This window comes from Protomyctophum parallelum (assembly GCF_964188405.1).
Source record: "Protomyctophum parallelum genome assembly, chromosome: 20".
Classification (NCBI taxonomy): domain Eukaryota; kingdom Metazoa; phylum Chordata; class Actinopteri; order Myctophiformes; family Myctophidae; genus Protomyctophum; species Protomyctophum parallelum.
Window position 1 is genome coordinate 4931998 of NC_139718.1, and position 23991 is coordinate 4955988.

A 23991-nucleotide genomic window follows, 5' to 3' on the forward strand; every position below is an offset into this window, starting at 1 on the left:
GTTCCATCCCCGGCCGGGTCATACCAAAGACTCTAGCCCTAAAAATGGGACCCATGCAGTGCCTCCCTGCTTGACACTCAGCATCAAGGTGTAAATCCCTGCGATATAGATAGGCTCCTGCCCTAAGGGCCTCAAGGCTATACTTACTGTTAGGCAAAAAAAATAAGCAAAGAGAAAGTAAATTGCCTCTCATACAATATACAATACAATAAAATATAAATTCAAAATAATACATAGGGAAATAAGTAGGCTAAACAATTGTATAATCTAGCCTATACTTATAGTACTTTTGGCTACAAGTTAGATTTCCGATTTATAATTTGATTAATTATCAAAAATGTGTACCAATAATTATTGTCAAAAAAGCTGTCCAATGGAGTAAACAAAAAAAGTACAACATTTTTTGTCTGCGACATTAAAGTGGAGTAGGAAAAAACCCCACCATTGAGTAAATGGTAAATGTACTTAAAGGACCACTTCACCACTTTTCAACCTATCTTCATATAATGGGTCCTCACTAATAATCATGAATAAATGGTGCAATTTCTTTCTACTTGGTCTGTGTCTCATAGGAGGGCTGTGGGCAGTTTAGAAACCGTCTTCCAGTGACATCATCGATGGGGAATCCAAGCTAATAGAAACTGCAGGCTTTCTAGTCCTGAAAAGTTGCAATGCGAAAATGGAAGCCATTGTTCTCACGATAATGAAAATCTAAACATTTTTGTAAAACAATCTTGTTTAAAAAAATAAATCTGCCTAATGATGATGTCACTGGAGGACGGTTTCTAAACTGCCCACAGCCCTCCTATATGAGACACAGACTGTAGAAAAAAATCGTGCAATTTTTTCATGATTATTAGTGAGGACCTATTATATGAAGATAGGTTGAAAAGTGGTGAAGTGGTCCTTTAACCCTCCTTAAGACCCAGCGTTGCTTTTTAGCAACAATTCTATTTTATTTAATTACTAAATTATTATTATTTTTTTCTGTTCTTTTTTCACCTAAACGTCATCAGTGATGTTCATTGCAATGCCATTTCAATGCCATTGGTCATGATATTTGCATATAAATACCCCCCACAGAGGCTGAAATTCACACAAATTAAAAATGTCTGGACTCTGTGCGATTTTGGACATTTTTTAACCTAAGACTTTTGACCTTTAACCCTAATAAAAGTAGGTAAAATAATTGTAATATATGTTTTTCTGTGATCATTAGAATGTCTATAACATGTTTTATTCATTATTGTGAAAGATATCCCCCAAATGTAAATTATTAATGTATTATATTATTATATAATTATTATATAATTATTATACATTTTTCATCAAACTTTATTTTTTTATTTTTTTTAAAGGTATATTCAGTGATTTCACTTAATTCAAATATCACTTATTTTTTTGTTTTGTTGTGATAATCCTCCCTACTATAGAGTGTGCTGGCCATATAAGGAGTTCCTCCCTGTCCCCAGTTAACCCCTGGGGGTCAAAAAACCTTAGGTTTCGTTTTTGACTCTCTATCCTGATTGGACGAAAGGCTGGGTCCCACAGCCAAAAACGAAACCTAAGGTTTTTTGACTGAATATACCTTTAACATATTTTTTAGTCTTAGTCCTTGTAGTACAAAGTAGTAGTAAGGTTGAAATCTATTTTTTGCAAGTAGAAATTAATGCGGGTCTTAGAGGGTTAATGACTTCACACCACTGCCGCGTGCGTGCTTGCGTGTGTGACTGTGTGCGTGCGCGTGCGTGCGTGCGCTAGTGAGGAGGAAGAGGAGCCGGGCCGGGTGAGAGTTCACCAGCAGCATGGCTTCCACATATCAGGTGACAGTTAAAGTTGGACAGCAGCAGCGGCAGCAGCAGATCATTATGTGGAGGTTGTTGTGAAAACAAACCAAACCAAAGCCTCAGTGCAGTCAGTCAGTCAGTCAGTCCGCCACCATGACTAGCAGCAGCAACCAAGGAGGAGGAGGAGGACCTTCTTCTTCTTCCACCAATAAGTTCAGCTTGGACCAGGACGAAGAGGACGAAGAGGAGGAGGAGGATGGAGGGGAGTCAGGGGACGCCGCCGCCGCCGCGGCCACCACGGCCGCCGCCATGTCGGGCTCCTCGGGCGGCTGCTACTACTACGACGACGATGACGACGACTTTGACGCGTTCGCTCCGGACGGCGGAAACCTGGAGTGTTGCGGCTGTGAGGACGGAGGTGGGCTGGCGTGTGTGTGTGTGTGTGTGTGTGTGTGTGTGTGTGTGCGTGGACGGAGGTGGGCGTGTTGGGGGGGGGGGGGGGGGGGGGGGGGTCATAATATAATAGTGCTTGTGTCCGGTCCTGCTGCTATTATGGACACAGTCCTAACACACCGATATGGAGGAATGCGTTGCTTTGCATTCCTTCCTTTCCTTTCATAGCGCTGTGTTTACGTTAGCATGTCTGTGTGTGTACACTTTGTAACTGTAACTGTAACACATGGGCACGTTTCTGCTGCTGGGGGGGGGGGGGGGGGAGTGCTGTGGGGGGGGGGGGGGGGAGTCCTGTGTTGTGTTGTTGCCCTATAAGGACATTATAATAATAGCCCGCAGCAGTACAGTGAGACATTAACTTGTGTGTCGACTCCGACTCCACACACAGGATTTCTACCGGTTCTACTGTGTGTGCGTGCGTGCGTGTGTGTGTGTGTGTGTGTGTGTGTGTGTGTGTGTGTGTGTCAGACTGTCGGTGTGTGTGTGAGTGTGTGTGTCACAGCAAACTGTGTGCTGTTGCTCCACTGCCAGATTTTCTAGGTATGAGCTTCAGCCTGCAGTAGCACGTGTCCGCCAGCAGGTGTCACTGCAGGGACTGCAGATGTGCCATCATGTCACACACACACACACACACACACACGCACACGCACGCACACGCACACGCACACGCACACGCACACGCACACACACACAGTCCAGAGAGTGTTGTTTTCGTCGACTAAAACTAAGACGGAAAATGTTCGACTACCTTTTTCTTACTGACAAAATCTATTGGTAACTAAATTAAAACTAAGCTATGATGACTAAAGCTAAGACTAAATATACCTACTGACAATTTCGTCAACAAATAAAAACTAGACTACAATTTTAGTAAGGGACTAGTGGACAAGAGATCCAGTATAAGTCATTTTCCAAAATTGCATGCTGAAAATAAATAGCAGATCTACAAGATTGTAGATCGGCTATTTTCAGCAAGTGTAAAAACCAGTCATTATGACGGCATCATGGCCCGCCAAAACACATTTTAGTCGACTAAAACCAACTGTAGATTTTAGTCGACTAAAATCTTATGACATTTAGTTGACTAAGCCTAGACTAACACTAAACCCATTCTGAACGGGAACCCATTTTGGTGTTAGCATCATGTTATGCTTTAGCTATTGAAAAATAGCAGATCTACAAGCTCATAGCGCGCCACCGAGTGGCGCGCTACGAGCTTGTAGGTCTGCTATTTTTTGAAAAATCGAAGAACGACTGACATTTTTAGAATCTGATCTCAGGTCAGAATGGGTTAATCAGACCAGTGTGTGTCCAGTGGAAACCTCGTATGAATCTGATCTCAGGTCAGAATGGGTTAAGACTGTTCTGTGTGCTAGCCCAGGGCTACGGGGGAGGAGACAGTGGCGTGCACAGGGAGACTCTAGGGGGTGCTAGAGCACCCCCTGCCCTTTTGGCAATTTTCCTCTTAAAAAAAAAGAAAAAAACGTTTTATTTTTTTTCTTAATTTGTAGTGTGTGGACCATGCGGTGACATTGATCGAATCTTGATAAAAAAACGCTTCTACTATATTATTTAGGCCCCCACAATTCTAAAGCTATGTTACTATGTCAGTGGTTCTTCGATTAAAATAAAATAGCAGACCTACAAGCTCGTAGCGCGCCACTCGGTGGCGCGCTATGAGCTTGTAGATCTGCTATTTTTCAATAGCTAAAGCACCAAAATGGGTTTCCGCCCCAAAATGCGCTGCAAAAAGGTGCCCTTTTTTTCACTTGAGCACCTGCCCTTCTAAATGTCTGTGCACGCCACTGGGAGGAGACCCCCTGACTGACTCTCTCTCTCTCTCTCTGTTCTGTGTGCTAGCCCTGGGGGCTACGGGGGGGGAGGAGACCCCCTGACTGACTCTCTCTCTCTCTCTCTCTGTTCGGTGTGCTAGCCCAGGGCTACGGGGGGGGAGGAGACCCCCTCAGCGGCGAGGTGAAGCCTCGCATCCTGCTGATGGGCCTGAGGCGCAGCGGGAAGTCCTCCATCCAGAAGGTGGTGTTCCACAAGATGTCTCCCAACGAGACGCTCTTCCTGGAGAGCACCAACAAGATCTGCCGCGAGGACGTGTCCAACAGCTCCTTCGTCAGCTTCCAGATCTGGGACTTCCCCGGACAGATCGACTTCTTCGACCCCACCTTTGACTACGAGATGATCTTCCGGGGCACCGGCGCGCTTATCTTCGTCATCGACTCGCAGGTGAGGATGGGGGGGGGGGGGGGGGGGGGACTGATTCTACAAATGCTGGTGGTGCCCAACCTTTTTCACGTCACGGACCCCCAGAATGATCCGTATTTGACCGCGGCGGACCCCCATCTGAAAATATGATGTTCCAGGGAACCCCCCAGAATTTGAGTTAGGTTCGCACTGAAAGAATATATCAAAGATTTGAGTTAGGAAAAGAAAGAATATGTATTCAAAGATTTGAGTTAGGAAAAGAAAGAATATGTATTCAAATATTTGAGTTAGGAAAAATAATATGTATTCAAATATTTGAGTTAGGAAAAAGAATATGTATTCAAATATTTGACTTAGGAAAAGAAAGAATATATGTTTTCAAAGATTTGAGTTAGGAAAATAAAGAATATGTATTCAAAGATTTGAGTTGGGAAAAAGAATATGTATTCAAATATTTGAGTTAGGAAAAGAAAGAATATGTTTTCAAATATTTGAGTTAGGAAAAGAAAGAATATGTTTTCAAAGATTTGAGTTAGGAAAAGAAAGAATATGTATTCAAAGATTTGACTTAGGAAAATAAAGAATATGTATTCAAAGATTTGAGTTAGGAAAAGAAAGAATATATGTATTCAAAGATTTGAGTTAGGAACAGAAAGAATATGTATTCAAAGATTTGCGCCACATTTTCACGATTTAGATAGCAGAACAGAAGCTTGTAGATCTTTTGGATAAAAAAAAGGAGTAATATGAAAAAAAATTGTTTTGCAGAAATCGGCCTCATGGTGGCGCTATAACTGGAAGATGTAGAATATGCAGGACAAATGTTTTGCCATGGTCTCTAAGGGAGTGCACATACAAAGTTGTCCACAGACCGATGCAGTTATAGGTAAATACAGGAATTGGTCTGTTATAAGCGCTACTGTGAGGCTGATTTGGAAAGAAATGAAGTGGCATGTCGTCCTCGGCCTAGTGGAAATGTGCGTGTACAGAACAGGTTGAGAAACCCACCGCTGCACTCTGATAATCATCAGCCACGGACTGAGACACAACAACAGCCTGCTTCTGTGTTTCTATAGAATGTCTTCTGTTTAACCCACTTATACCTGAGGACCATTCTACAAATGCTTTCTAAATCCTGACAGTTTTCTGAAAAAAAAAAACCTCATGTTTCTATAGAATGTCTTCTGTTTAACCCACTTATACCTGAGGACAATTCTACAAATGCCTTCTAAATCCTGACAGTTTTCTGAAAAAAAACAACTCATGTTTCTATAGAATGTCTTCTGTTTAACCCACTTATACCTGAGGACCATTCTACAAATGCCTTCTAAATCCTGACAGTTTTCTGAAAAAAAACCAACTCATGTTTCTATAGAATGTCTTCTGTTTAACCCACTTATACCTGAGGACCATTCTACAAATGCCTTCTAAATCCTGACAGTTTTCTGAAAAAAAACCAACTCATGTTTCTATAGAATGTCTTCTGTTTAACCCACTTATACCTGAGGACCATTCTACGAATGCCTTCTAAATCCTGACAGTTTTCTGAAAAAAAAACCAACTCATGTTTCTATAGAATGTCTTCTGTTTAACCCACTTATACCTGAGGACCATTCTACAAATGCCTTCTAAATCCTGACAGTTTTCTGGAAAAAAAAACTCATGTTTCTATAGAATGTCTTCTGTTTAACCCACTTATTCCTGAGGACCATTCTACAAATGCCTTCTAAATCCTGACAGTTTTCTGAAGAAAGAAAACTCATGTTTCTATAGAATGTCTTCTGTTTAACCCACTTATACCTGAGGACCATTCTACAAATGCCTTCTAAATCCTGACAGTTTTCTGAAAAAAAAACCAACTCATGTTTCTATAGAATGTCTTCTGTTTAACCCACTTATACCTGAGGACCATTCTACAAATGCCTTCTAAATCCTGACAGTTTTCTGGAAAAAAAAACTCATGTTTCTATAGAATGTCTTCTGTTTAACCCACTTATTCCTGAGGACCATTCTACAAATGCCTTCTAAATCCTGACAGTTTTCTGAAGAAAGAAAACTCATGTTTCTATAGAATGTCTTCTGTTTAACCCACTTATACCTGAGGACCATTCTACAAATGCCTTCTAAATCCTGACAGTTTTCTGAAAAAAACCCAACTCATGTTTCTATAGAATGTCTTCTGTTTAACCCACTTATTCCTGAGGACCATTCTACAAATGCCTTCTAAATCCTGACAGTTTTCTGAAGAAAAGAAACCTCATGTTTCTATAGAATGTCTTCTGTTTAACCCACTTATTCCTGAGGACCATTCTACAAATGCCTTCTAAATCCTGACAGTTTTCTGAAAAAAAGAAAACTCATGTTTCTATAGAATGTCTTCTGTTTAACCCACTTAAACCTGAGGACCATTCTACAAATGCCTTCTAAATCCTGACAGTTTTCTGAAGAAAAAAAACAACTCATGTTTCTATAGAATGTCTTCTGTTTAACCCACTTATACCTGAGGACCATTCTACAAATGCCTTCTAAATCCTGACAGTTTTCTGGAAAAAAAAACCTCATGTTTCTATAGAATGTCTTCTGTTTAACCCACTTAGACCCGAAGACAGTTTTCTGAAAAAAAACCCTTCTATATCAGTGGTTCTCAATAGTTCACGTCAAGAACCCCGCAAATTATATGTAATTGGCCGCGGACCCCCATCTGAAAATATGTTGTTCCAGTGGACCCCCCCCCCCGGGAAGCAAAGATTTAAATAGTTCAAACGCATAGCATAGCATAGTTCAAAACGTTCGCTCTGAAAGAATATATATTCAAATTCACGATTTTCGAAAAAAAATAGCAGACCTACAAGCTCGCGTAAGTATAACATAAAACACCAACAGGGGTTCCCTTCCCGCCCAGAATGGGTTAAAAGCACAAAAGGTTGTGCTCTGAGTCAGAGACCTTTTTAATAAATAAAGCCTTCCAACACACTGCGGTTTGTTGTTGTTCAGGAAAATAAATCAATTCGGCACTGTGTGGATTTCTTCGGCAACATCGGACAAAAATAATAGAGCTGTCGAGTTGTTTCGATTGTTAGAGCTGTTTGTGTTTGTTGGTGGAACATCTGTGTTGTGTTCCGTCACCCTCTCCGCTCGCTCGTCGAAGCGGAACTGGCCTACAGAGAAGCAACAACGTCTAGTTCTTGGCGCGGCGAACGTGATGAATGAGAGAATTACCCATCCGAGAAAACGGCTGCTATACTTTTAAAATTAAGAAAGAAACTTTATTTTTTATTTTTGCAAACCATTGCTCGCAGGGATTTCAAAGAAAAAAAAAAGTAATTACATTTTCCATGGAAGCACCGCTTCTTCTTCTTCTTCTGAAGAAGTGCTTTTATTATCGCCATAGAACCATAGACCATAGAAACATGACAGTGGTTAATACAGCACACAAGCTCAAATCTTGTTCTCCAAAAATGGGGTTTGAATTAATTGCAGAACTTTCTTCTTTATTTATTTAGTTTTCCTGCATCTCCTTTTTTTTATAGCGCGGCACTGAAAGACTCAGCTCAGTGGCCTTGTGGTTAGAGTGTCCGCCCTGAGACTGGGAGGTCGAGGGTTCGATCCCCGGCCGGGTCATACCAAAGACTGTAACAATGGGACCCAGTGTCTCCCTGCTTGACACTCAGCGTCAAGGGTTGGATTGGGGGTAAATCCCTGTGACATACTAGCGTCATGTCCAGGGGGTGTACTTGTACATCAAGCTGCCTCACGCTACAGAAACAGGAGATAGGCTCCTGCCCCTATGGGCCTCATGGCTACAGAAACAGGAGATAGGCTCCTGCCCCTATGGGCCTCATGGCTACAGAAACAGGAGATAGGCTCCTGCCCCTATGGGCCTCATGGCTACAGAAACAGGAGATAGGCTCCTGCCCCTATGGGCCTCATGGCTACAGAAACAGGAGATAGGCTCCTGCCCCTATGGGCCTCATGGCTACATAAACAGGAGATAGGCTCCTGCCCCTATGGGCCTCATGGCTACAGAAACAGGAGATAGGCTCCTGCCCCTATGGGCCTCATGGCTACAGAAACAGGAGATAGGCTCCTGCCCCTATGGGCCTCATGGCTACAGAAACAGGAGATAGGCTCCTGCCCCTATGGGCCTCATGGCTACAGAAACAGGAGATAGGCTCCTGCCCCTATGGGCCTCATGGCTACAGAAACAGGAGATAGGCTCCTGCCCCTATGGGCCTCATGGCTACAGAAACAGGAGATAGACTCCTGCCCTATGGGCCTCATGGCTACAGAAACAGGAGATAGACTCCTGCCCCTATGGGCCTCATGGCTACAGAAACAGGAGATAGGCTCCTGCCCCTATGGGCCTCATGGCTACAGAAACAGGAGATAGGCTCCTGCCCCTATGGGCCTCATGGCTACAGAAACAGGAGATAGACTCCTGCCCCTATGGGCCTCATGGCTACAGAAACAGGAGATAGGCTCCTGCTCTATGGGCCTCATGGCTACAGAAACAGGAGATAGGCTCCTGCCCCTATGGGCCTCATGGCTACAGAAACAGGAGATAGGCTCCTGCCCCTATGGGCCTCATGGCTACAGAAACAGGAGATAGGCTCCTGCCCCTATGGGCCTCATGGCTACAGAAACAGGAGATAGGCTCCTGCCCTATGGGCCTCATGGCTACAGAAACAGGAGATAGGCTCCTGCCCCTATGGGCCTCATGGCTACAGAAACAGGAGATGGGCTCCTGCCCCTATGGGCCTCATGGCTACAGAAACAGGATATAGGCTCCTGCCCCTATGGGCCTCATGGCTACAGAAACAGGAGATAGGCTCCTGCCCCTATGGGCCTCATGGCTACAGAAACAGGAGATAGGCTCCTGCCCCTATGGGCCTCATGGCTACAGAAACAGGAGATAGGCTCCTGCCCCTATGGGCCTCATGGCTACAGAAACAGGAGATAGGCTCCTGCCCCTATGGGCCTCATGGCTACAGAAACAGGAGATAGGCTCCTGCCCCTATGGGCCTCATGGCTACAGAAACAGGAGATAGGCTCCTGCCCTATGGGCCTCATGGCACGGCAAGGCTACTTACTAAAAGACTGCGTGCGTGCGTGCGTGACTTTTGTGATGACTATAATAGTTGTGTATATTCGTACGTCTCTAAATGTATTGATGAAGGAACAAGTGTAATGCTTTATGGTGTCGTCCACTCACAGTTAACAGTTTTTGTATTGAGTTGTACTTGAAATGTACGGTAATTCTGCAAACTGTCAATAACCCATTTTGGGCCATTTTTGGTGTTTTAAAGCATTATGTTAAACTTTAGCTATTGAAAAATATCAGATCTACAACTTGTATGTCTGCTATTTTTGAAAAATCGTGAAAATGTGCCTCAAATCTTTGAATATATATTATTACAGAGTGAACATTTTAACTCAAATCTTTGCGTCAGGGGGGGTCCCTGGAACTACATATTTTCAGATATTTATGGGGGGTCCTCCTTGACATGAAAATGCTTGAGAACCACTGATATAGAAACAGGGTTTTTCAGAAAGCTGTCAGGATTTAGAAGACATTTTGTAGAATTGTTCTCGGGTCTAAATGGGTTAACCCATTTTGGGGCGGGAACCCATTTTGGTGTTAGCATTATGTTATGCTTTATAGCTATTGAAAAATAGCAGATCTACAAGCTCATAGCGCGCCACCGAGTGGCGCGCTACGAGCTTGTAGGTCTGCTATTTTTGAAAAATCGAAGAACTACTGACATAGAAACATAGCTTTTTCAGAAACCTGTCAGGATGTAGAAGACATTTTTTTTAATCTGATCTCAGGTCTAAATGGGGTTAAAATACTCCAAACTCTCTCATATCTCTGCATGCAGGACGACTATGTGGAGGCTCTGAGTCGCCTCCACCTCACGGTGACACGGGCCTACAAGGTGAACCCTTCATTAAAACTCTCTCATCTCCACAGGACGACTATGTGGAGGCTCTGAGTCGCCTCCACCTCACGGTGACGCGGGCCTACAAGGTGAACCCTTCATTAAAACTCTCATCTCCACAGGACGACTATGTGGAGGCTCTGAGTCGCCTCCACCTCACGGTGACGCGGGCCTACAAGGTGAACCCGGACATCAACTTCACTAAAACTCTCTCTCATCTCCTCAGGACGACTATGTGGAGGCTCTGAGTCGCCTCCACCTCACGGTGACGCGGGCCTACAAGGTGAACCCGGACATCAACTTCGAGGTGTTCATCCACAAGGTGGACGGTCTGCCCGACGACCACAAGATCGAGAAGCAGCGCGACATCCACAAGCGCGCCAACGACGACCTGGCCGACGCCGCGCTGGAGCGCATACACCTGAGGTGAGGAGTGTTGTTTTTGGCAGCAAATTTCTATTTTAGTTTTAGTCATAGTATCTTGAATAGTTTTCACTTAGTTTTAGTCACATTTTAGTCACCTGGAATGTTCTAGTGTTTAGTCTAGTTTTAGTCGACTAAATCTACAGTTGATTTAGTCGACTACAATGTTATTTGACAGGCCTTGATGTCGTTGTAATGACATATTTTACAGTTTGGTTGCATGCTGAAAATAGCAGATATACAATCTCACAATTGAGATGTGATATTGTATATCTGCTATTTTCAGCATGCAACCCAGCATAAAACTGGATCTCTTGTCCACTAGTCCCTTCCTAACATTTTAGTCTAGTTTTTATTTGTTGACGAAATTGTCAGTATATTTAGTCTTAGTTTTAGTCATCATAGATTCGTTTTTATTTAGTTTTAGTCAGTCAAAAAAGGTAGTCGACGAACATTTTTAGTCGACTAAAACAACACTGGAGGTGAGTAGCCAAGGAAAGGAAAGGAAAGGAAGGGAGGAAGGGGCCATGCGGTGAAGCGGGCGGTGGAGGAAGTGTGTACACTTCCCACGTTTATGGCTTTAACCCACTTAGACCTGGAAACGCGTCTGTGTCGTTTTAGCTTTGAAACCGCTCTAACAGTTGTTTTGTACTTTCGCCGCCGTTGACAAATAGCAGATCTACAAGCTCGTGCTACACTAATCTTAGCGGAGTACAATACATGCCTCTAAGATGTGGAGGAGTGGAAGTAAAGGTAGAGAAAGTTGGACATAGTTAGTTCATTTGAGACACTTCGGCTCAGATCAGTGTTGTTTTCGTCGACTAAAACTAAGACGAAAAATGTTAGTCGACTACCTATTTTCACTGACAAAAACAAATGGAAACTAAATGAAAACTAAGCTACGATGACTAAAACTAAGACTAAATATATTGACAATTTCGTCGACAAATAAAAACTAGACTAAAATGTTAGGAAGGGACTAGTGGACAAGAGATCCAGTATAAGTCATTTTACACTTGGTTGTATGCTGAAAATAGCTGATCTACAAGCTCACGTTGCAACGCGTTGTGAGCTTGTAGATCGGCTATTTTCATCAAGTGTAAAAACACTCATTACGACGGCATCAAGACCCGCCAAAATACATTTTAGTCGACTAAATCAACTGTAGATTTAGTCGACTAAAATCTTATGACCTTTAGTCGACTAAAACTAGACTAACACTAAGACGTTCCAGGTGACTAAAATGTGACTAAAACTAAATGAAGTTTCAGTCCAAAGACTATGACTAAAACTAAAATAGAAATTTGCTGCCAAAAACAACACTGGCTCAGATTGACCATAGACCCATTTATTGCAAAGCCGTATTGCATGTTAGTATGGCGGTGTGGCTCTGCTCATGTGATATCAGATGATCTCGTATCGATATTCAATATTTTCGAAAAACAACACACCATCTGTGTAAAGGGTGTTCAATAGCACTGATTTATGCAAAAAAAAAAAATGGAGTTAGGAGGTTTCCTCTCGACAATAACACAATTCTAATTGTAAATTGTAAAACTACAAAACGCGTGTTAGAGATTAAACAACAAATAACAACCAGAACCAGCAACTGCATTTACTTAATCACATGTGACAAATGTGGTTTACAATATGTCGGAGAAACGGGTAAAACAATAGGTACAAGGCTGGGACAACACAGATACAATATTAACAATGGAAAAAAGACAACCACAAGGTTTGTGCAACATTTCATGGCTCACGGCATTGAAGCTCTAAAATGCGCTGGACTTCAACACAATCCCAACTGGACAGTAGGACAAAGACGTTTTAATGAAAAACAGTGGATTAAGAACCTCAACACAGCACATGCCTAAAATCAGATCTTGAACGCAACAAAAACTTAAACTCAGGATTAAACTGGAGAAATCTAAAAATGATTGGATCAGACTTCCTTCGGATACATGGCGAATGCATTTATTCCTTGCATTGTGTAGGCACAGTGCACTGAAGTTTTTTAATTCCCCCACAGCTTCTATCTAACCAGTATCTACGACCACTCCATCTTCGAGGCGTTCAGCAAAGTGGTCCAGAAGCTCATTCCACAGCTGCCTACGCTGGAGAACCTGATCAACATCTTCATCTCTGTGAGTAAAAAGCCTCCTCTTCCTCTGGGCTCTTTGCCGAGGCCAGTTCTCTCTGCCTCGGGGCCACTGGACTCACAGCAGTGTTGTTTTTGGCAGAAAATTTCTAACACTAAATTGTGTTTTGACAGGCCTTGATGTCGTTGTAATGACATATTTTACACTTTGGTTGCATGCTGAAAATAAAAAAATAGCAGATATACATATTTTCAGCATGCAACCCAGCATAAAACTGGATCTCTTGTCCACTAGTCCCTTACTAACATTTTAGTCTAGTTTTTATTTGTTGACGAAATTGTCAGTATATTTAGTCTTTAGTCATCATAGATTCGTTTTTGTTTAGTTTTTATTTAGTTTCCGTCAGTGACAAAAGGTAGTCTACGACGAAAACAACACTGCCTCACAGCCTGGAGCTGGATGTTGATGGGGGCAGACCATGGGGGCGTCACGGCATTCTACAATTTACAATTTACAATTTACAATTTAGGCATTTAGCAGACGCTCTTAATCCAGAGCGACTTACATTAAGCAAGAACAAAAGCATGGGAATACATCACATAAAAGCATTTATCATGAAACATGTGTAAGCTAAGAAAGTAACAGTGGAATATCTATATAATTAAACTATACATATATGCTATACATTATGTACTATGGCGTGCTATGACTATATACAATGCAATTATAGTGCTGTCTACACTAATGCAGTGCATGGTTCTCAAACCTTTGTATGTTCAAAATAATGCCAAAGTGAGTTTTCAGACGGGATTTAATCAGACCACTGTGTGTCCAGTGGAAACCTCGTATGAATCTGATCTCAGGTCAGAATGGGTTAATCAGACCACTGTGTGTCCAGTGGAAACCTCGTATGAATCTGATCTCAGGTCAGAAACACAGGCAAGGATTGAGAAGCTCTGACATGAGGTGGAAGTTCGTTCCACAGTGTGGGTGCTTCAACGGATACGATGCAATACATTTGACTTGATTTATTCGCCCCGGGGACCCCCATTTGAAAAGATAATGCCAGGGACCCCCCATAAGAGAATATGTTTTTTTAACTTCTCTAGCAGTGATTCTCAACCATTTTATTTTCAAGGACCCCTCAGTTTGACATGCATTAGTCTACGGACCCCCCGTTTAATGGCGTTTCTATCCCCATGGACCCTAATTTATATTGTACAATCAATGTTAATTTTACTCTGAGAGTGTGTACGAATGTATTTGGTTCCATTTTGTACTCTCTTAGAGTTAAAGGGGGGCGGCGGTGGCTCAGGGGTAGAGTGCCTGGATGGTAACCGTAAGGTTGCCAGTTAGAACCCGGGCTCCCCCAGAGTTACTGTCGAAGTGTCCTTGAGCAAGAGACACTGAACCCCTAATTGCTCCCGATGTGCTAGTTGGTGCCTTGCATGGTTTCCGCTGCCATCGGTGTATGAATGTGTGTGTGAATGGGTGAATGTAATGCACAATCTCTGTAAAGCGCCTTGGATAAAGGCGCTATATAAATGCACCATTTACCATTTACCAAAGGGACCCGTTTAGGGACCATTTGGTTCATATAACGATCATTTAGCTGCATGGGGACACCCCAGAACTCCCTCAGGGACCCCTGAGGGTCCCCGGACCCCACTTTGAGAACCGATGTTCTAATGCGTGCGCACACACACAAACACACACACAGGCCTTCATGCACTTTGTGTTGCGGCCAGTAGGTGGCATCAATGTCTAACTGATAGCATGGAACAGACTGTAATGATGCTGGCTCCTTTTCCACCAGAAGAACCTTTTTGGTTCTAGAATTGGTTCCGTTCTAGATTCTTGGAACCTTTTATTGGTGCTTTCATGGAACCGGCAGACCCTTTTTTTTTTTTTTTTTGTTCCAGTTATGAACCAACTTTTATGGTTCTAATCTGAACCAATTCATTTTCAGTGTAAACACTGTGAACTGGTGGGAAAAAGGGTCCTATTTGCACACTTGTATGAAGCAGTGTTTCTCATACAATAGGGTTTTTTGGGGGGTTGCGGCTTAGAGTATATATGAATAGAGACGGCACCCAGAGGAAACCCTGAGGCGAAATGGACATAGTGGCCGAATGAAGGTATTGCAGCCTGGCCCCAAACACATGAACGCGCTGTCCGTTGACTATCATTGTACACGTTCACGACGGACGACGCTCGTGCGTGTTCAACGGCAGCGCGTTCATGTGTTTGGGGGCCACTCACCATTGCAATCCGTCCCAGAATGCACTCTGTTCCTACCCGGAAGGAGGAGTGAAATCGCCTCATGCGCTTTTGAGCAACTCAATGCAAGTGGATGGGAGGAGAACTCGGGTGTCTTCTCTATTCATATATACTCTATGGGTTGCGGATATACAATTGTATTTGCTGTGTGTAATTTTCAGTTTTTCTTGTTTTCTACATTTTCTTTTTCAAAGAAAAACATTATTTTTTAAAGAAATGATGGACGTCCCTGGAACAACATATTTTCAGATGGGGGGGGTGGTCGGCGGCCTAATACATATATACAATTCTGGGGGTCCTTGACATAAAAATGCTTGAACGACAGAAACAGTAAAACTGATTCAGAAGGCGTTTGTATACTTTGGCCGTGCTGGTCAGCGTCGCTAAGCGTGATCGGGCGCGTCAGCAACATCGAGAGTGATGTTAAATAGTCGGTTTTGCAGTATGTATGTGTATATATATATATATATATATATAGAGCCCTCCATTGCGAAGGTTAAACCATTTTGGGGCGGGAACCCCTTTTGGTGTTTTAAACATAATGTTATAATTTAGCTATTGAAAAATAGCAGATCTACAAGCTCATAGCGTGCCACCGAGTGGCGCGCTACGAGCTTGTAGGTCTGCTATTTTTTGAAAAATCATGAACATGTGGTGCAAAGTTTTGAATATATACTCTTTCAGAGCGAACGTTTTTTAACTCAAATCTTTGCTTCTGGGAGGTGGTCCCTGAAACAACACATTTTCAGATGGGGGTCAGCGGCCAATTTCATATAGTTTTGGGGGTCCTTGACATGAAATATTAAGAACCACTGATATATAGAAACATGAGGTTTTTCAGGAAAAAAATTACATTAAAAAAAAAAAAAAAAAAAAAAATTCGACGTCAGGCCTAAATGGGTTAATGTACACTTGGAAGTGAAGTGGTGCAGAGCGTTGTGGGGACGAGTGTGCGTGTGGCGCGCTGCACGCACCAAAGCGAAATGCTACAGGCCCCGGAATGCCTGACCCCCTTCAGTGACCAGGTCTGCTATATGCTTCGTTTTCATGTGGTTTGGGGTCCACCTTGGGTCCCATTCATTGCTGGGGAAATTCACTGCAATTGTATTATCCCATTCTGACCTGAGATCAGATTCATACGAGGTTTCCACTGGACACACACTGGTCTGATTATAACCCATTCTGACCTGAGATTAGATTCTAAAAAAATGTCAGTCGCTCTTCGATTTTTCAAAAAATAGCAGACCTACAAGCTCGTAGCGCGCCACTCGGTGGCGCGCTACGAGCTTGTAGATCTGCTGTTTTTCAATAGCTAAAGCATAACATGATGCTAACACCAAAACGGGTTCCCGAATGGGTTATTATTACAGCCGAGCGGTCGGTCAACCTTCATCCTATGATCCACAGGTGTCACTGAATGGTTTGACGAGTATGGAAATCATATGAATCATTGGAAAGGTTGCAGTTCACTGGATAGACTCATGGCATGTGGCTGTGGGTTAGTCCACAATAAGCTGAACGATTGAATATAAATTGCACATTTTGAATCTCACAGTCACACAATGTCTGTATGACTCTCTCGCTGGCACGCACGAACACACACACACACACACACACACACACACACACACACACACACACACACACACACGCATTTAAAAAAACACTACAGTACAACAAAATGGTATTGCAAAATAACTCACACACACCACCGAACAAATTGCATCATAACACGAGAGAGAGAGAAGAGAAGCCTCGAAAATACCAAGGCTTTAATAAAGCATTGAGCCTTTAATAAATGTGGCTTAGCGCATGTTTGAATTCTCTGTTTTCAGGGCATAATTAAAACAAGACACCTCACAGATATAACAAGTCTGCTGCCAGGCAACAGACACTAAATGAGTTATACAGGTGCAGTTATAAAACTGATACACAGTGCTATTTAAATCTGAGATAATATGAGTATTAAATATTCTCTGCTGCCTGGTTAGTTTTGCTGGATGTGTGGAGCTGATCGGCAGTTTATTATCTTCAGTAAGCCATGGTTTCTACAAACGGGGAACAAATGGAATACATCGGGAACTAGTACGCAAACAATACAGTGAATACTAAGTAGAAAAAGTGTGCTTCTGGGCCAGGGGGGCAGTCAGACAGATATTTTGTGAAGCCACTAAGGAAATCGTAGTTCATATAATGGCCTGTTGTGGCGCTGTCTTTGGACCCAGAAAAACCCATAGCCCCATAGAAGTCCATGTATTTGGGCCCAACTTCACCTAGACTGTATTACCTTAATAAACATGGTCATGAATACTTTCTGCTTCCAGTCACTAGTTTAAAGTCTCATTTCTAATGTCATAATATTCTTTTTGGAAGAAGTCCCGCCTCGTTGTCTGGGCCAGCCAATGGCCAGCTGGGCCAAAACGGAGCCAGCCAATGGCCAGCTGGGCCCAAACGGATCTAGAAAGATGGCGACTTACAGTGCAGGAATAACAGGCTTCATTTTACGTCTATGTTAGACCCGGGGAACGCTTTGTCCATATTTTTTACAGTCTATGTTCTGGGCACAGGTCTCCACCAGGAGGATAAGACTGTGTGAGGTGTTTGGCAATATGTTTAGGAGTAATATAAACATGTTTTTTTTTTTTTTTTTTTTTTTTTTGCAACAATTCTATTCATTTTGTTGAGGAGATGCAGAGCCAGATCCACTCATAGCATCTCTGAGGATAGAATTTTGGATGAGCAGCATTTTGAACAAAACGGGCAACTCCTTGAAAACTTTGGAAGTCAATCTTAGTCAATAAAAACATTCGCTCTGAAATAATTATATTGAAAGATTTGTGCCACATTTTCACGATTTTTCAAAAATAGCAAGACCTACAGTACAAGCTCGTAGCGCGCCACTCGGTGGCGCAGCTATGAACTTGTAGATCTGCTATTTTTCTAGCTAAAGTGTAACATAATGACTTAAAACACCAAAAGGGGTTCCCGGCCCAAGCTGTGTCTGCTGATTCACAAACACAATAACCAACAACACTGCAGTAAACTACGGTGAGCGCCTTGCCTGGCTCCACCGAGTCCATAAGAATCTACAGGGACTTAACACATTCTGACCTGAGATCAGATTCATACGAGGTTTCCACTGGACACACGCTGGTCTGACGAACCCATTCTGACCTGAGATCAGATTCTAAAAAAAGTCGTTCTTCGATTTTTTTCAAAAATAGCAGACCTACAAGCTCGTATCGCGCCACTCGGTGGCGCGATATGAGCTTGTAGATCTGCTATTTTTCAATAGCTAAAGCACGACATGATGCTAACACCAAAATGGGTGCCCGTTCAGAATGGGTTAAAGGGATATTTCACTTCCTAAAAAACTTTTGGTCATTTTTCATCGTCTACTCAGGCTTATGTGAACACACACACCCCCAGACAGTTCTTTAACACCTTGACGGCTTTAGATTAAAAATGGTGACATATATACCGAGGCTGCCGGGATTTTTAAAAATTACCTTTGGAGCATAACGCCGAAGTATTTTGCTCCTTGAAAATCCCCCTGAAAATAGTTCCATCCATGGCAATTATTGTGCTACTATATTCTTTCTGTGGACTTTAGTTCTGCCTTTAACACTATCCAACGCCAACATATGATCATTTTCTTTATTCTCATCAACTGTTAACACCAACACAGCCAGGATTGTGTCCTTCCCTCTACACACTATACTCAAATTACTGTATTACCCATAGAGTATATATATCTATAGAGAAGACACCCGAGTTCTCCTCCCATCCACTTGCATTGAGTTGCTCAAAAGCGCATGAGGCGATTTCACTCCTCCTTCCTGGTAGGAACAGAGTGCATTCTGGGACGGATTGCAATGGTGAGTGGCCCCAAACACATGAACGCGCTGCCGTTGAACGCGCACGAGCGTCGTCCGTCGTGAACGTGTACAATAATAGTCAACGGACAGCGCGTTCATGTGTTTGGGGCCCAGATCTGCAATACCTTCATTCGGCCACTATGTCCATTTCGCCTCAGGGTTTCCTCTGGGTGCCGTCTCTATTCATATATACTCTAAGGTATTACCCCCTCACCCAAACAACATCACATACTTTAACACTGCACAAAAAGATTGTGTATATTACAGGAAACTCCCGTTAAACTTTCCAACAAACTCCCGTAAACTCCCGAATTGTACCCTCACACCTGTATATTACCGTATATTAACTGTATATGTCCGCTAAACTTGAGGTTTACGGGGCAAAATACAGTGCCCGTAATATAATTGCCCGTTAACTCCTCTTTTCACGCAGTGTAAATTCTGATGATGCTGCCATTCACCCTCTCCCCCGGGCCTGTCGCCTCAGGGCGGCGGTGGCTCAGGGGTAGAGTGCCTGGATGGTAACCGTAAGGTTGCCAGTTCGAACCCTGTGGGCTCCCCCAGAGTTACTGTCGAAGTGTCCTTGAGCAAAACACTGAACCCCTAATTGCTCCCGATGTGCTAGTTGGTGCCTTGCATGGTTTCCGCTGCCATCGGTGTATGAATGTGTGTGTGAATGGGTGAATGTAATGCACAATCTCTGTAAAGCGCCTTGGATAAAGGCGCTATATACAGTAAATGCACCATTTTTGCCTCTGTCCCCCTTTGGTCAGAACTCGGGCATCGAGAAGGCCTTCCTGTTCGACGTGGTCAGCAAGATCTACATCGCCACGGACAGCAGCCCGGTGGACCTGCAGACCTACGAGCTGTGCTGCGACATGATCGACGTCGTCATCGACATCTCCTGCATCTACGGGTAGGAGACTGCACCCTATAGTAACCAGTGTTGTTTTCGTCGACTAAAACTAAGACGAAAAAGGTTCGTCTACTACCTTTTTTTCACTGACTAAAACTAAATAACAACGAATCTATGATGACTAAAACTAAGACTAAATATACTGACAATTTCTTCGTCGACAAATAAAAACTAGACTAAAATGTTAGGAAGGGACTAGTGGACAAGAGATCCAGTTTTATGCTGGGTTGCATGCTGAAAATAGCAGATCTACAATCTCGCAACGCGTCGCAGCAGGTTATACCAGTGTGGTATCCATGTGACAGCCAGCACCCACCTCACTGAGTGGGCTGGGCTCCGCATCAGGACATGGCTTCAACAGTCTGTTGGCCTACTGTCTGACGGGCTGACTTGAGCGGGAGTGCATGACTGCAGACTGCAGTAACCTGGTTACATTTCCCGAATGGCACCCTGGGGCTCAGAGGAGCTCAGGTTAGGGCCCCACCAGTCCTGTTTAGGGGGCCAGGCCGTTAGCCCGGGAGGCTCTATGATGAGCCCTCTTTAAAATAATTTAGTCAGTGAGCCTGCCATGCGGTCACTCAAGACAGCAGTATTATATAGTCACGTCTGCAAGGGGAAATGTGGGAGTTGCGAGCGCTGTCAACCCATAACAAGCTCGGCCGGGTGATGGAGTAGTTTACACCTCGACCCAACCTTCTCCCCAAGGTTCTCTCAGGGGCGCATCTCAATCGGGTGATTGAGCTCTGTCCTCTCTTTTTATGCAGACGGATGAAGTGTGCAGACAGAGCCGGTCACCCACTCTGCCCCGCTAGAGCGTTGGAGCTGTATGTCAGTGCCACACGTAGGCCCACAAAGTGACGGACCAGCGCTTCGTGTGTTTTAGCAGGGGTGCTCGGGTAGACGAAGGCTGGACTGTCCCATCGGATCACAGGGGTGATCCAACAGGGACAAGCAGGCAGAAGTGCCAGTGTCGTCTGGAAGGCGGGCACACTCTGCCCATGGGACGACAGCCCCCTGGTTGCTGTAGAATGGTGTATCTCTGACAGAGATCTACACAGCAGTGACATGGTCGTCTCTGTCTACATTCACCCTGTCCTACCGATGGAACGTGGTGGCATCCGCTCCCCCTGTGGGAGTCGCTCCTGCGTGCTACTCAGCGGTAGGGTCACCGGCACCTTGACCGGTCAGGTCGGCCGGGCATCTGACGGGCTGGCTTGAGCAGCCCTTCACCCCGGTGGTCACTGGCCTAGCATCGTGCTGGGCCAGCTGAGCCTAGGTGGCGTCTTGCGCCTAGGCGCAATATTACTTACTTGGTATGAATACTGAAGTTTTGGAGCATTTTGGCAAGCGCCTGTGGCAAGGATAGCCACGGTCAGACTCATGGCGCTCACAACTTATAGGCTCTGATGGAATTCAGGTAAACTGCCTCGGGCTGCCGCGGGGGCAGCTGGTCTGCTTATTTCCTCGCGGTGTGTCTTAGAGAGTTCCCGTACATATTGAATAATATGTAGTGGAGATCCAGTCTCGAACACGATAGAGAACGGAGGGTTACACTCTCTGTAACCCGGGTTCTCTGAGTGGAGAGACTGGCTCTCCACGAAAGAGCCGCTCCGAAATTCGTGTCAATCAAGAGTTAATCGAAGTGGCTCTGCACAGATGGGGCTTAAATAGCCTGCTGATTGGCATCTGGGCAGGGCCACCATAGTATTAATGTGTCTTAAAGAGATATCCATGAACACTGCCCTGTGGGGTCAGTTCCCGTACATATTGAATAATATGTAGTGGAGAGCCAGTCTCTCCACTCAGAGAACCCGGGTTACAGAGAGTGTAACCCTCCGTTATACTGGATCTCTCGTCCACTAGTCCCTTACTAACATTTTAGTCTAGTTTTTATTTGTCGACGAAATTGTCAGTATATTTAGTCTTAGATTGAGTCATCGTAGCTTAGTTTTCATTTAGTTTCCATTTGTTTTTGTCAGAGAAAATAGGTAGTTGACGAACATTTTTCGTCTTAGTTTTAGTCGACGAAAACAACACACTAGTAACACCCACCCAGTGTTCATCTCCTGCATCTACGGGTAATAATAATGATAATAATAATAAAACTTTATTTGTATAGCACCTTTCATGACATGAAATGCAGCTCAAAGTGCTTTACAGAACAATGGAGAATAAAAGAAAAGCAAGGCAATGACATTAAAAAACAAGCAGTAATGCAGTACAGTGAGGACATGAAAAAAAAAAAAAATACAAGATCAATTAAAGGCAATGTTGTAGAAGTGGGTCTTGAGCTGAGCTTTAAAAATGTCTACAGAGGCTGCCTGACGAAGGTACAGTGGGAGCTTGTTCCATGCCGACGGCCCGTAGAAGCAAAAAGCTGCTTCCCCGTGTTTTTTGGTTTGGGACATATTTAGACAGGCAGTCATGGAGCCATAAAGAATAATATGTCAACATTTGAATGACCTTTTTTCATTTATATATGTTTTGGTATTATTCAGACAGCCAGCAATGGGTATAAAACACTCCCCAAAAACAATGTAGTCTCCGTGCGGAATTCCATGTTCCTGGCATTAATACGGTGAACCGGGAAAGCATCCGTGTCATTTTAGATGGTGTGTGTGTGCGTGTGTGTCTGTGTGTGCGTGTCTGTGTGTGCACGTGCGTGTGCGTGTGTGCGTGTCTGTGTCTGTGTGTGCGCGTGCGTGTAAGCAACTGATTTCTAATAATGGGCTCTCAAGAGAAGCCAATTTCAGCGCTGGAATGATCCCTGGAATTATACGCCCTCTAATAATATTCAGCGTCTTAACGAGATTAAGTGTTTTGGTCCATGTTCGCCTTTAACCCGTTCTGAACGGGAACCCATTTTGGTGTCAGCATCATGTTATGCTTTAGCTATTGAAAAATAGCAGATCTACAAGCTCATAGCGCGCCACTGAGTGGCGCGCTATGAGCTTGTAGGTCTGCTATTTTTGAAAAATCGAAGAACGACTGACATTTTTAGAATCTGATCTCAGGTCAGAATGGGTTATAATCAGACCAGTGTGTGTCCAGTGGAAACCTCGTATGAATCTGATCTCAGGTCAGAATGGGTTAAGGTTAACCAAACATAACCTCAATCACAGCTCGCTATGAGACACGTTATATTTTACAAAAAATAAAATAATGTGCCAAACCTTTTCAGAGAGAGTGTAGGCCTACTGCGATGAAACAGATGTGTGTTTGTCTGTGTGGTCATTGGGTTTTAAAGCGCTGTTCGCTCAAGTGAAGGTCGCTTGGCTTTCATCCAAACCACGTTCAGAAATACTATAGTGGCAGCTGTCAGGCAATTTAACCCATTCTGAACGGGAACCCATTTTGGTGTCAGCATCATGTTATGCTTTAGCTATTGAAAAATAGCAGATCTACAAGCTCGTAGCGCGCCACCGAGTGGCGCGCTACGAGCTTGTAGGTCTGCTATTTTTGAAAAAATTGAAGAACGACTGACATTTTTAGAATCTGATCTCGGGTCAGAATGGGTTAAGCAGACCAGTGTGTGTCCAGTGGAAACCTGCTATGAATCTGATCTCAGGTCAGAATAGGTTAAAACTTCCCCGTTACTGTGCCGTATAAAAAACCGCCCGAGGTTTTATAAAGTTTGTAGGGATCATGGGCGATCGTTTTGTGATTATGCACGCCCCCCGAATGAAAGGAGAAATCTGGGCTATTCAGAAAGGTCTCAATGTCCCCCCCCGAGGGACTGTGAATTCACATTAACCCATTTTGGCCGGGAGCCCCATTTGGGGTTGTAAACATTGTCTTATAATTTAGCTATTGGAAAAATAGCAGATCTACAAGCTTATAGCTCGTATAGCGAGCCACTCTGCTATTTTTTGAAAAATCGTGAAGATGTGGCACAAAAATCTTTGAAAATAATTTATTTCAGAGCGAACGCTTTTTAACTCAAATATTTACTTCGGAGGGGTTCCCTGGAACAACATATTTTCATATGGGGGGGGGGGG

General features: G+C 43.6%; 1 protein-coding gene across 2 annotated transcripts in view; it reads left to right on the forward strand.

Moving 5' to 3' along the window:
• Positions 1 to 1831: 1831 nt before the first annotated feature.
• rragd (ras-related GTP binding D) overlaps positions 1832 to 23991 on the forward strand; it is a 97282-nt gene continuing 75122 nt past the window's right edge. For both annotated transcript variants that reach the window (XM_083792668.1, XM_083792669.1), the window contains exons 1-5: positions 1832 to 2205; positions 4174 to 4478; positions 10623 to 10822; positions 12849 to 12963; positions 19850 to 19992. In XM_083792668.1, coding sequence (XP_083648794.1) covers positions 1941 to 2205; positions 4174 to 4478; positions 10623 to 10822; positions 12849 to 12963; positions 19850 to 19992 — 1028 coding nt within the window. In that variant the 5' untranslated portion in view covers positions 1832 to 1940. The remainder of the gene's footprint in view (positions 2206 to 4173; positions 4479 to 10622; positions 10823 to 12848; positions 12964 to 19849; positions 19993 to 23991) is intronic.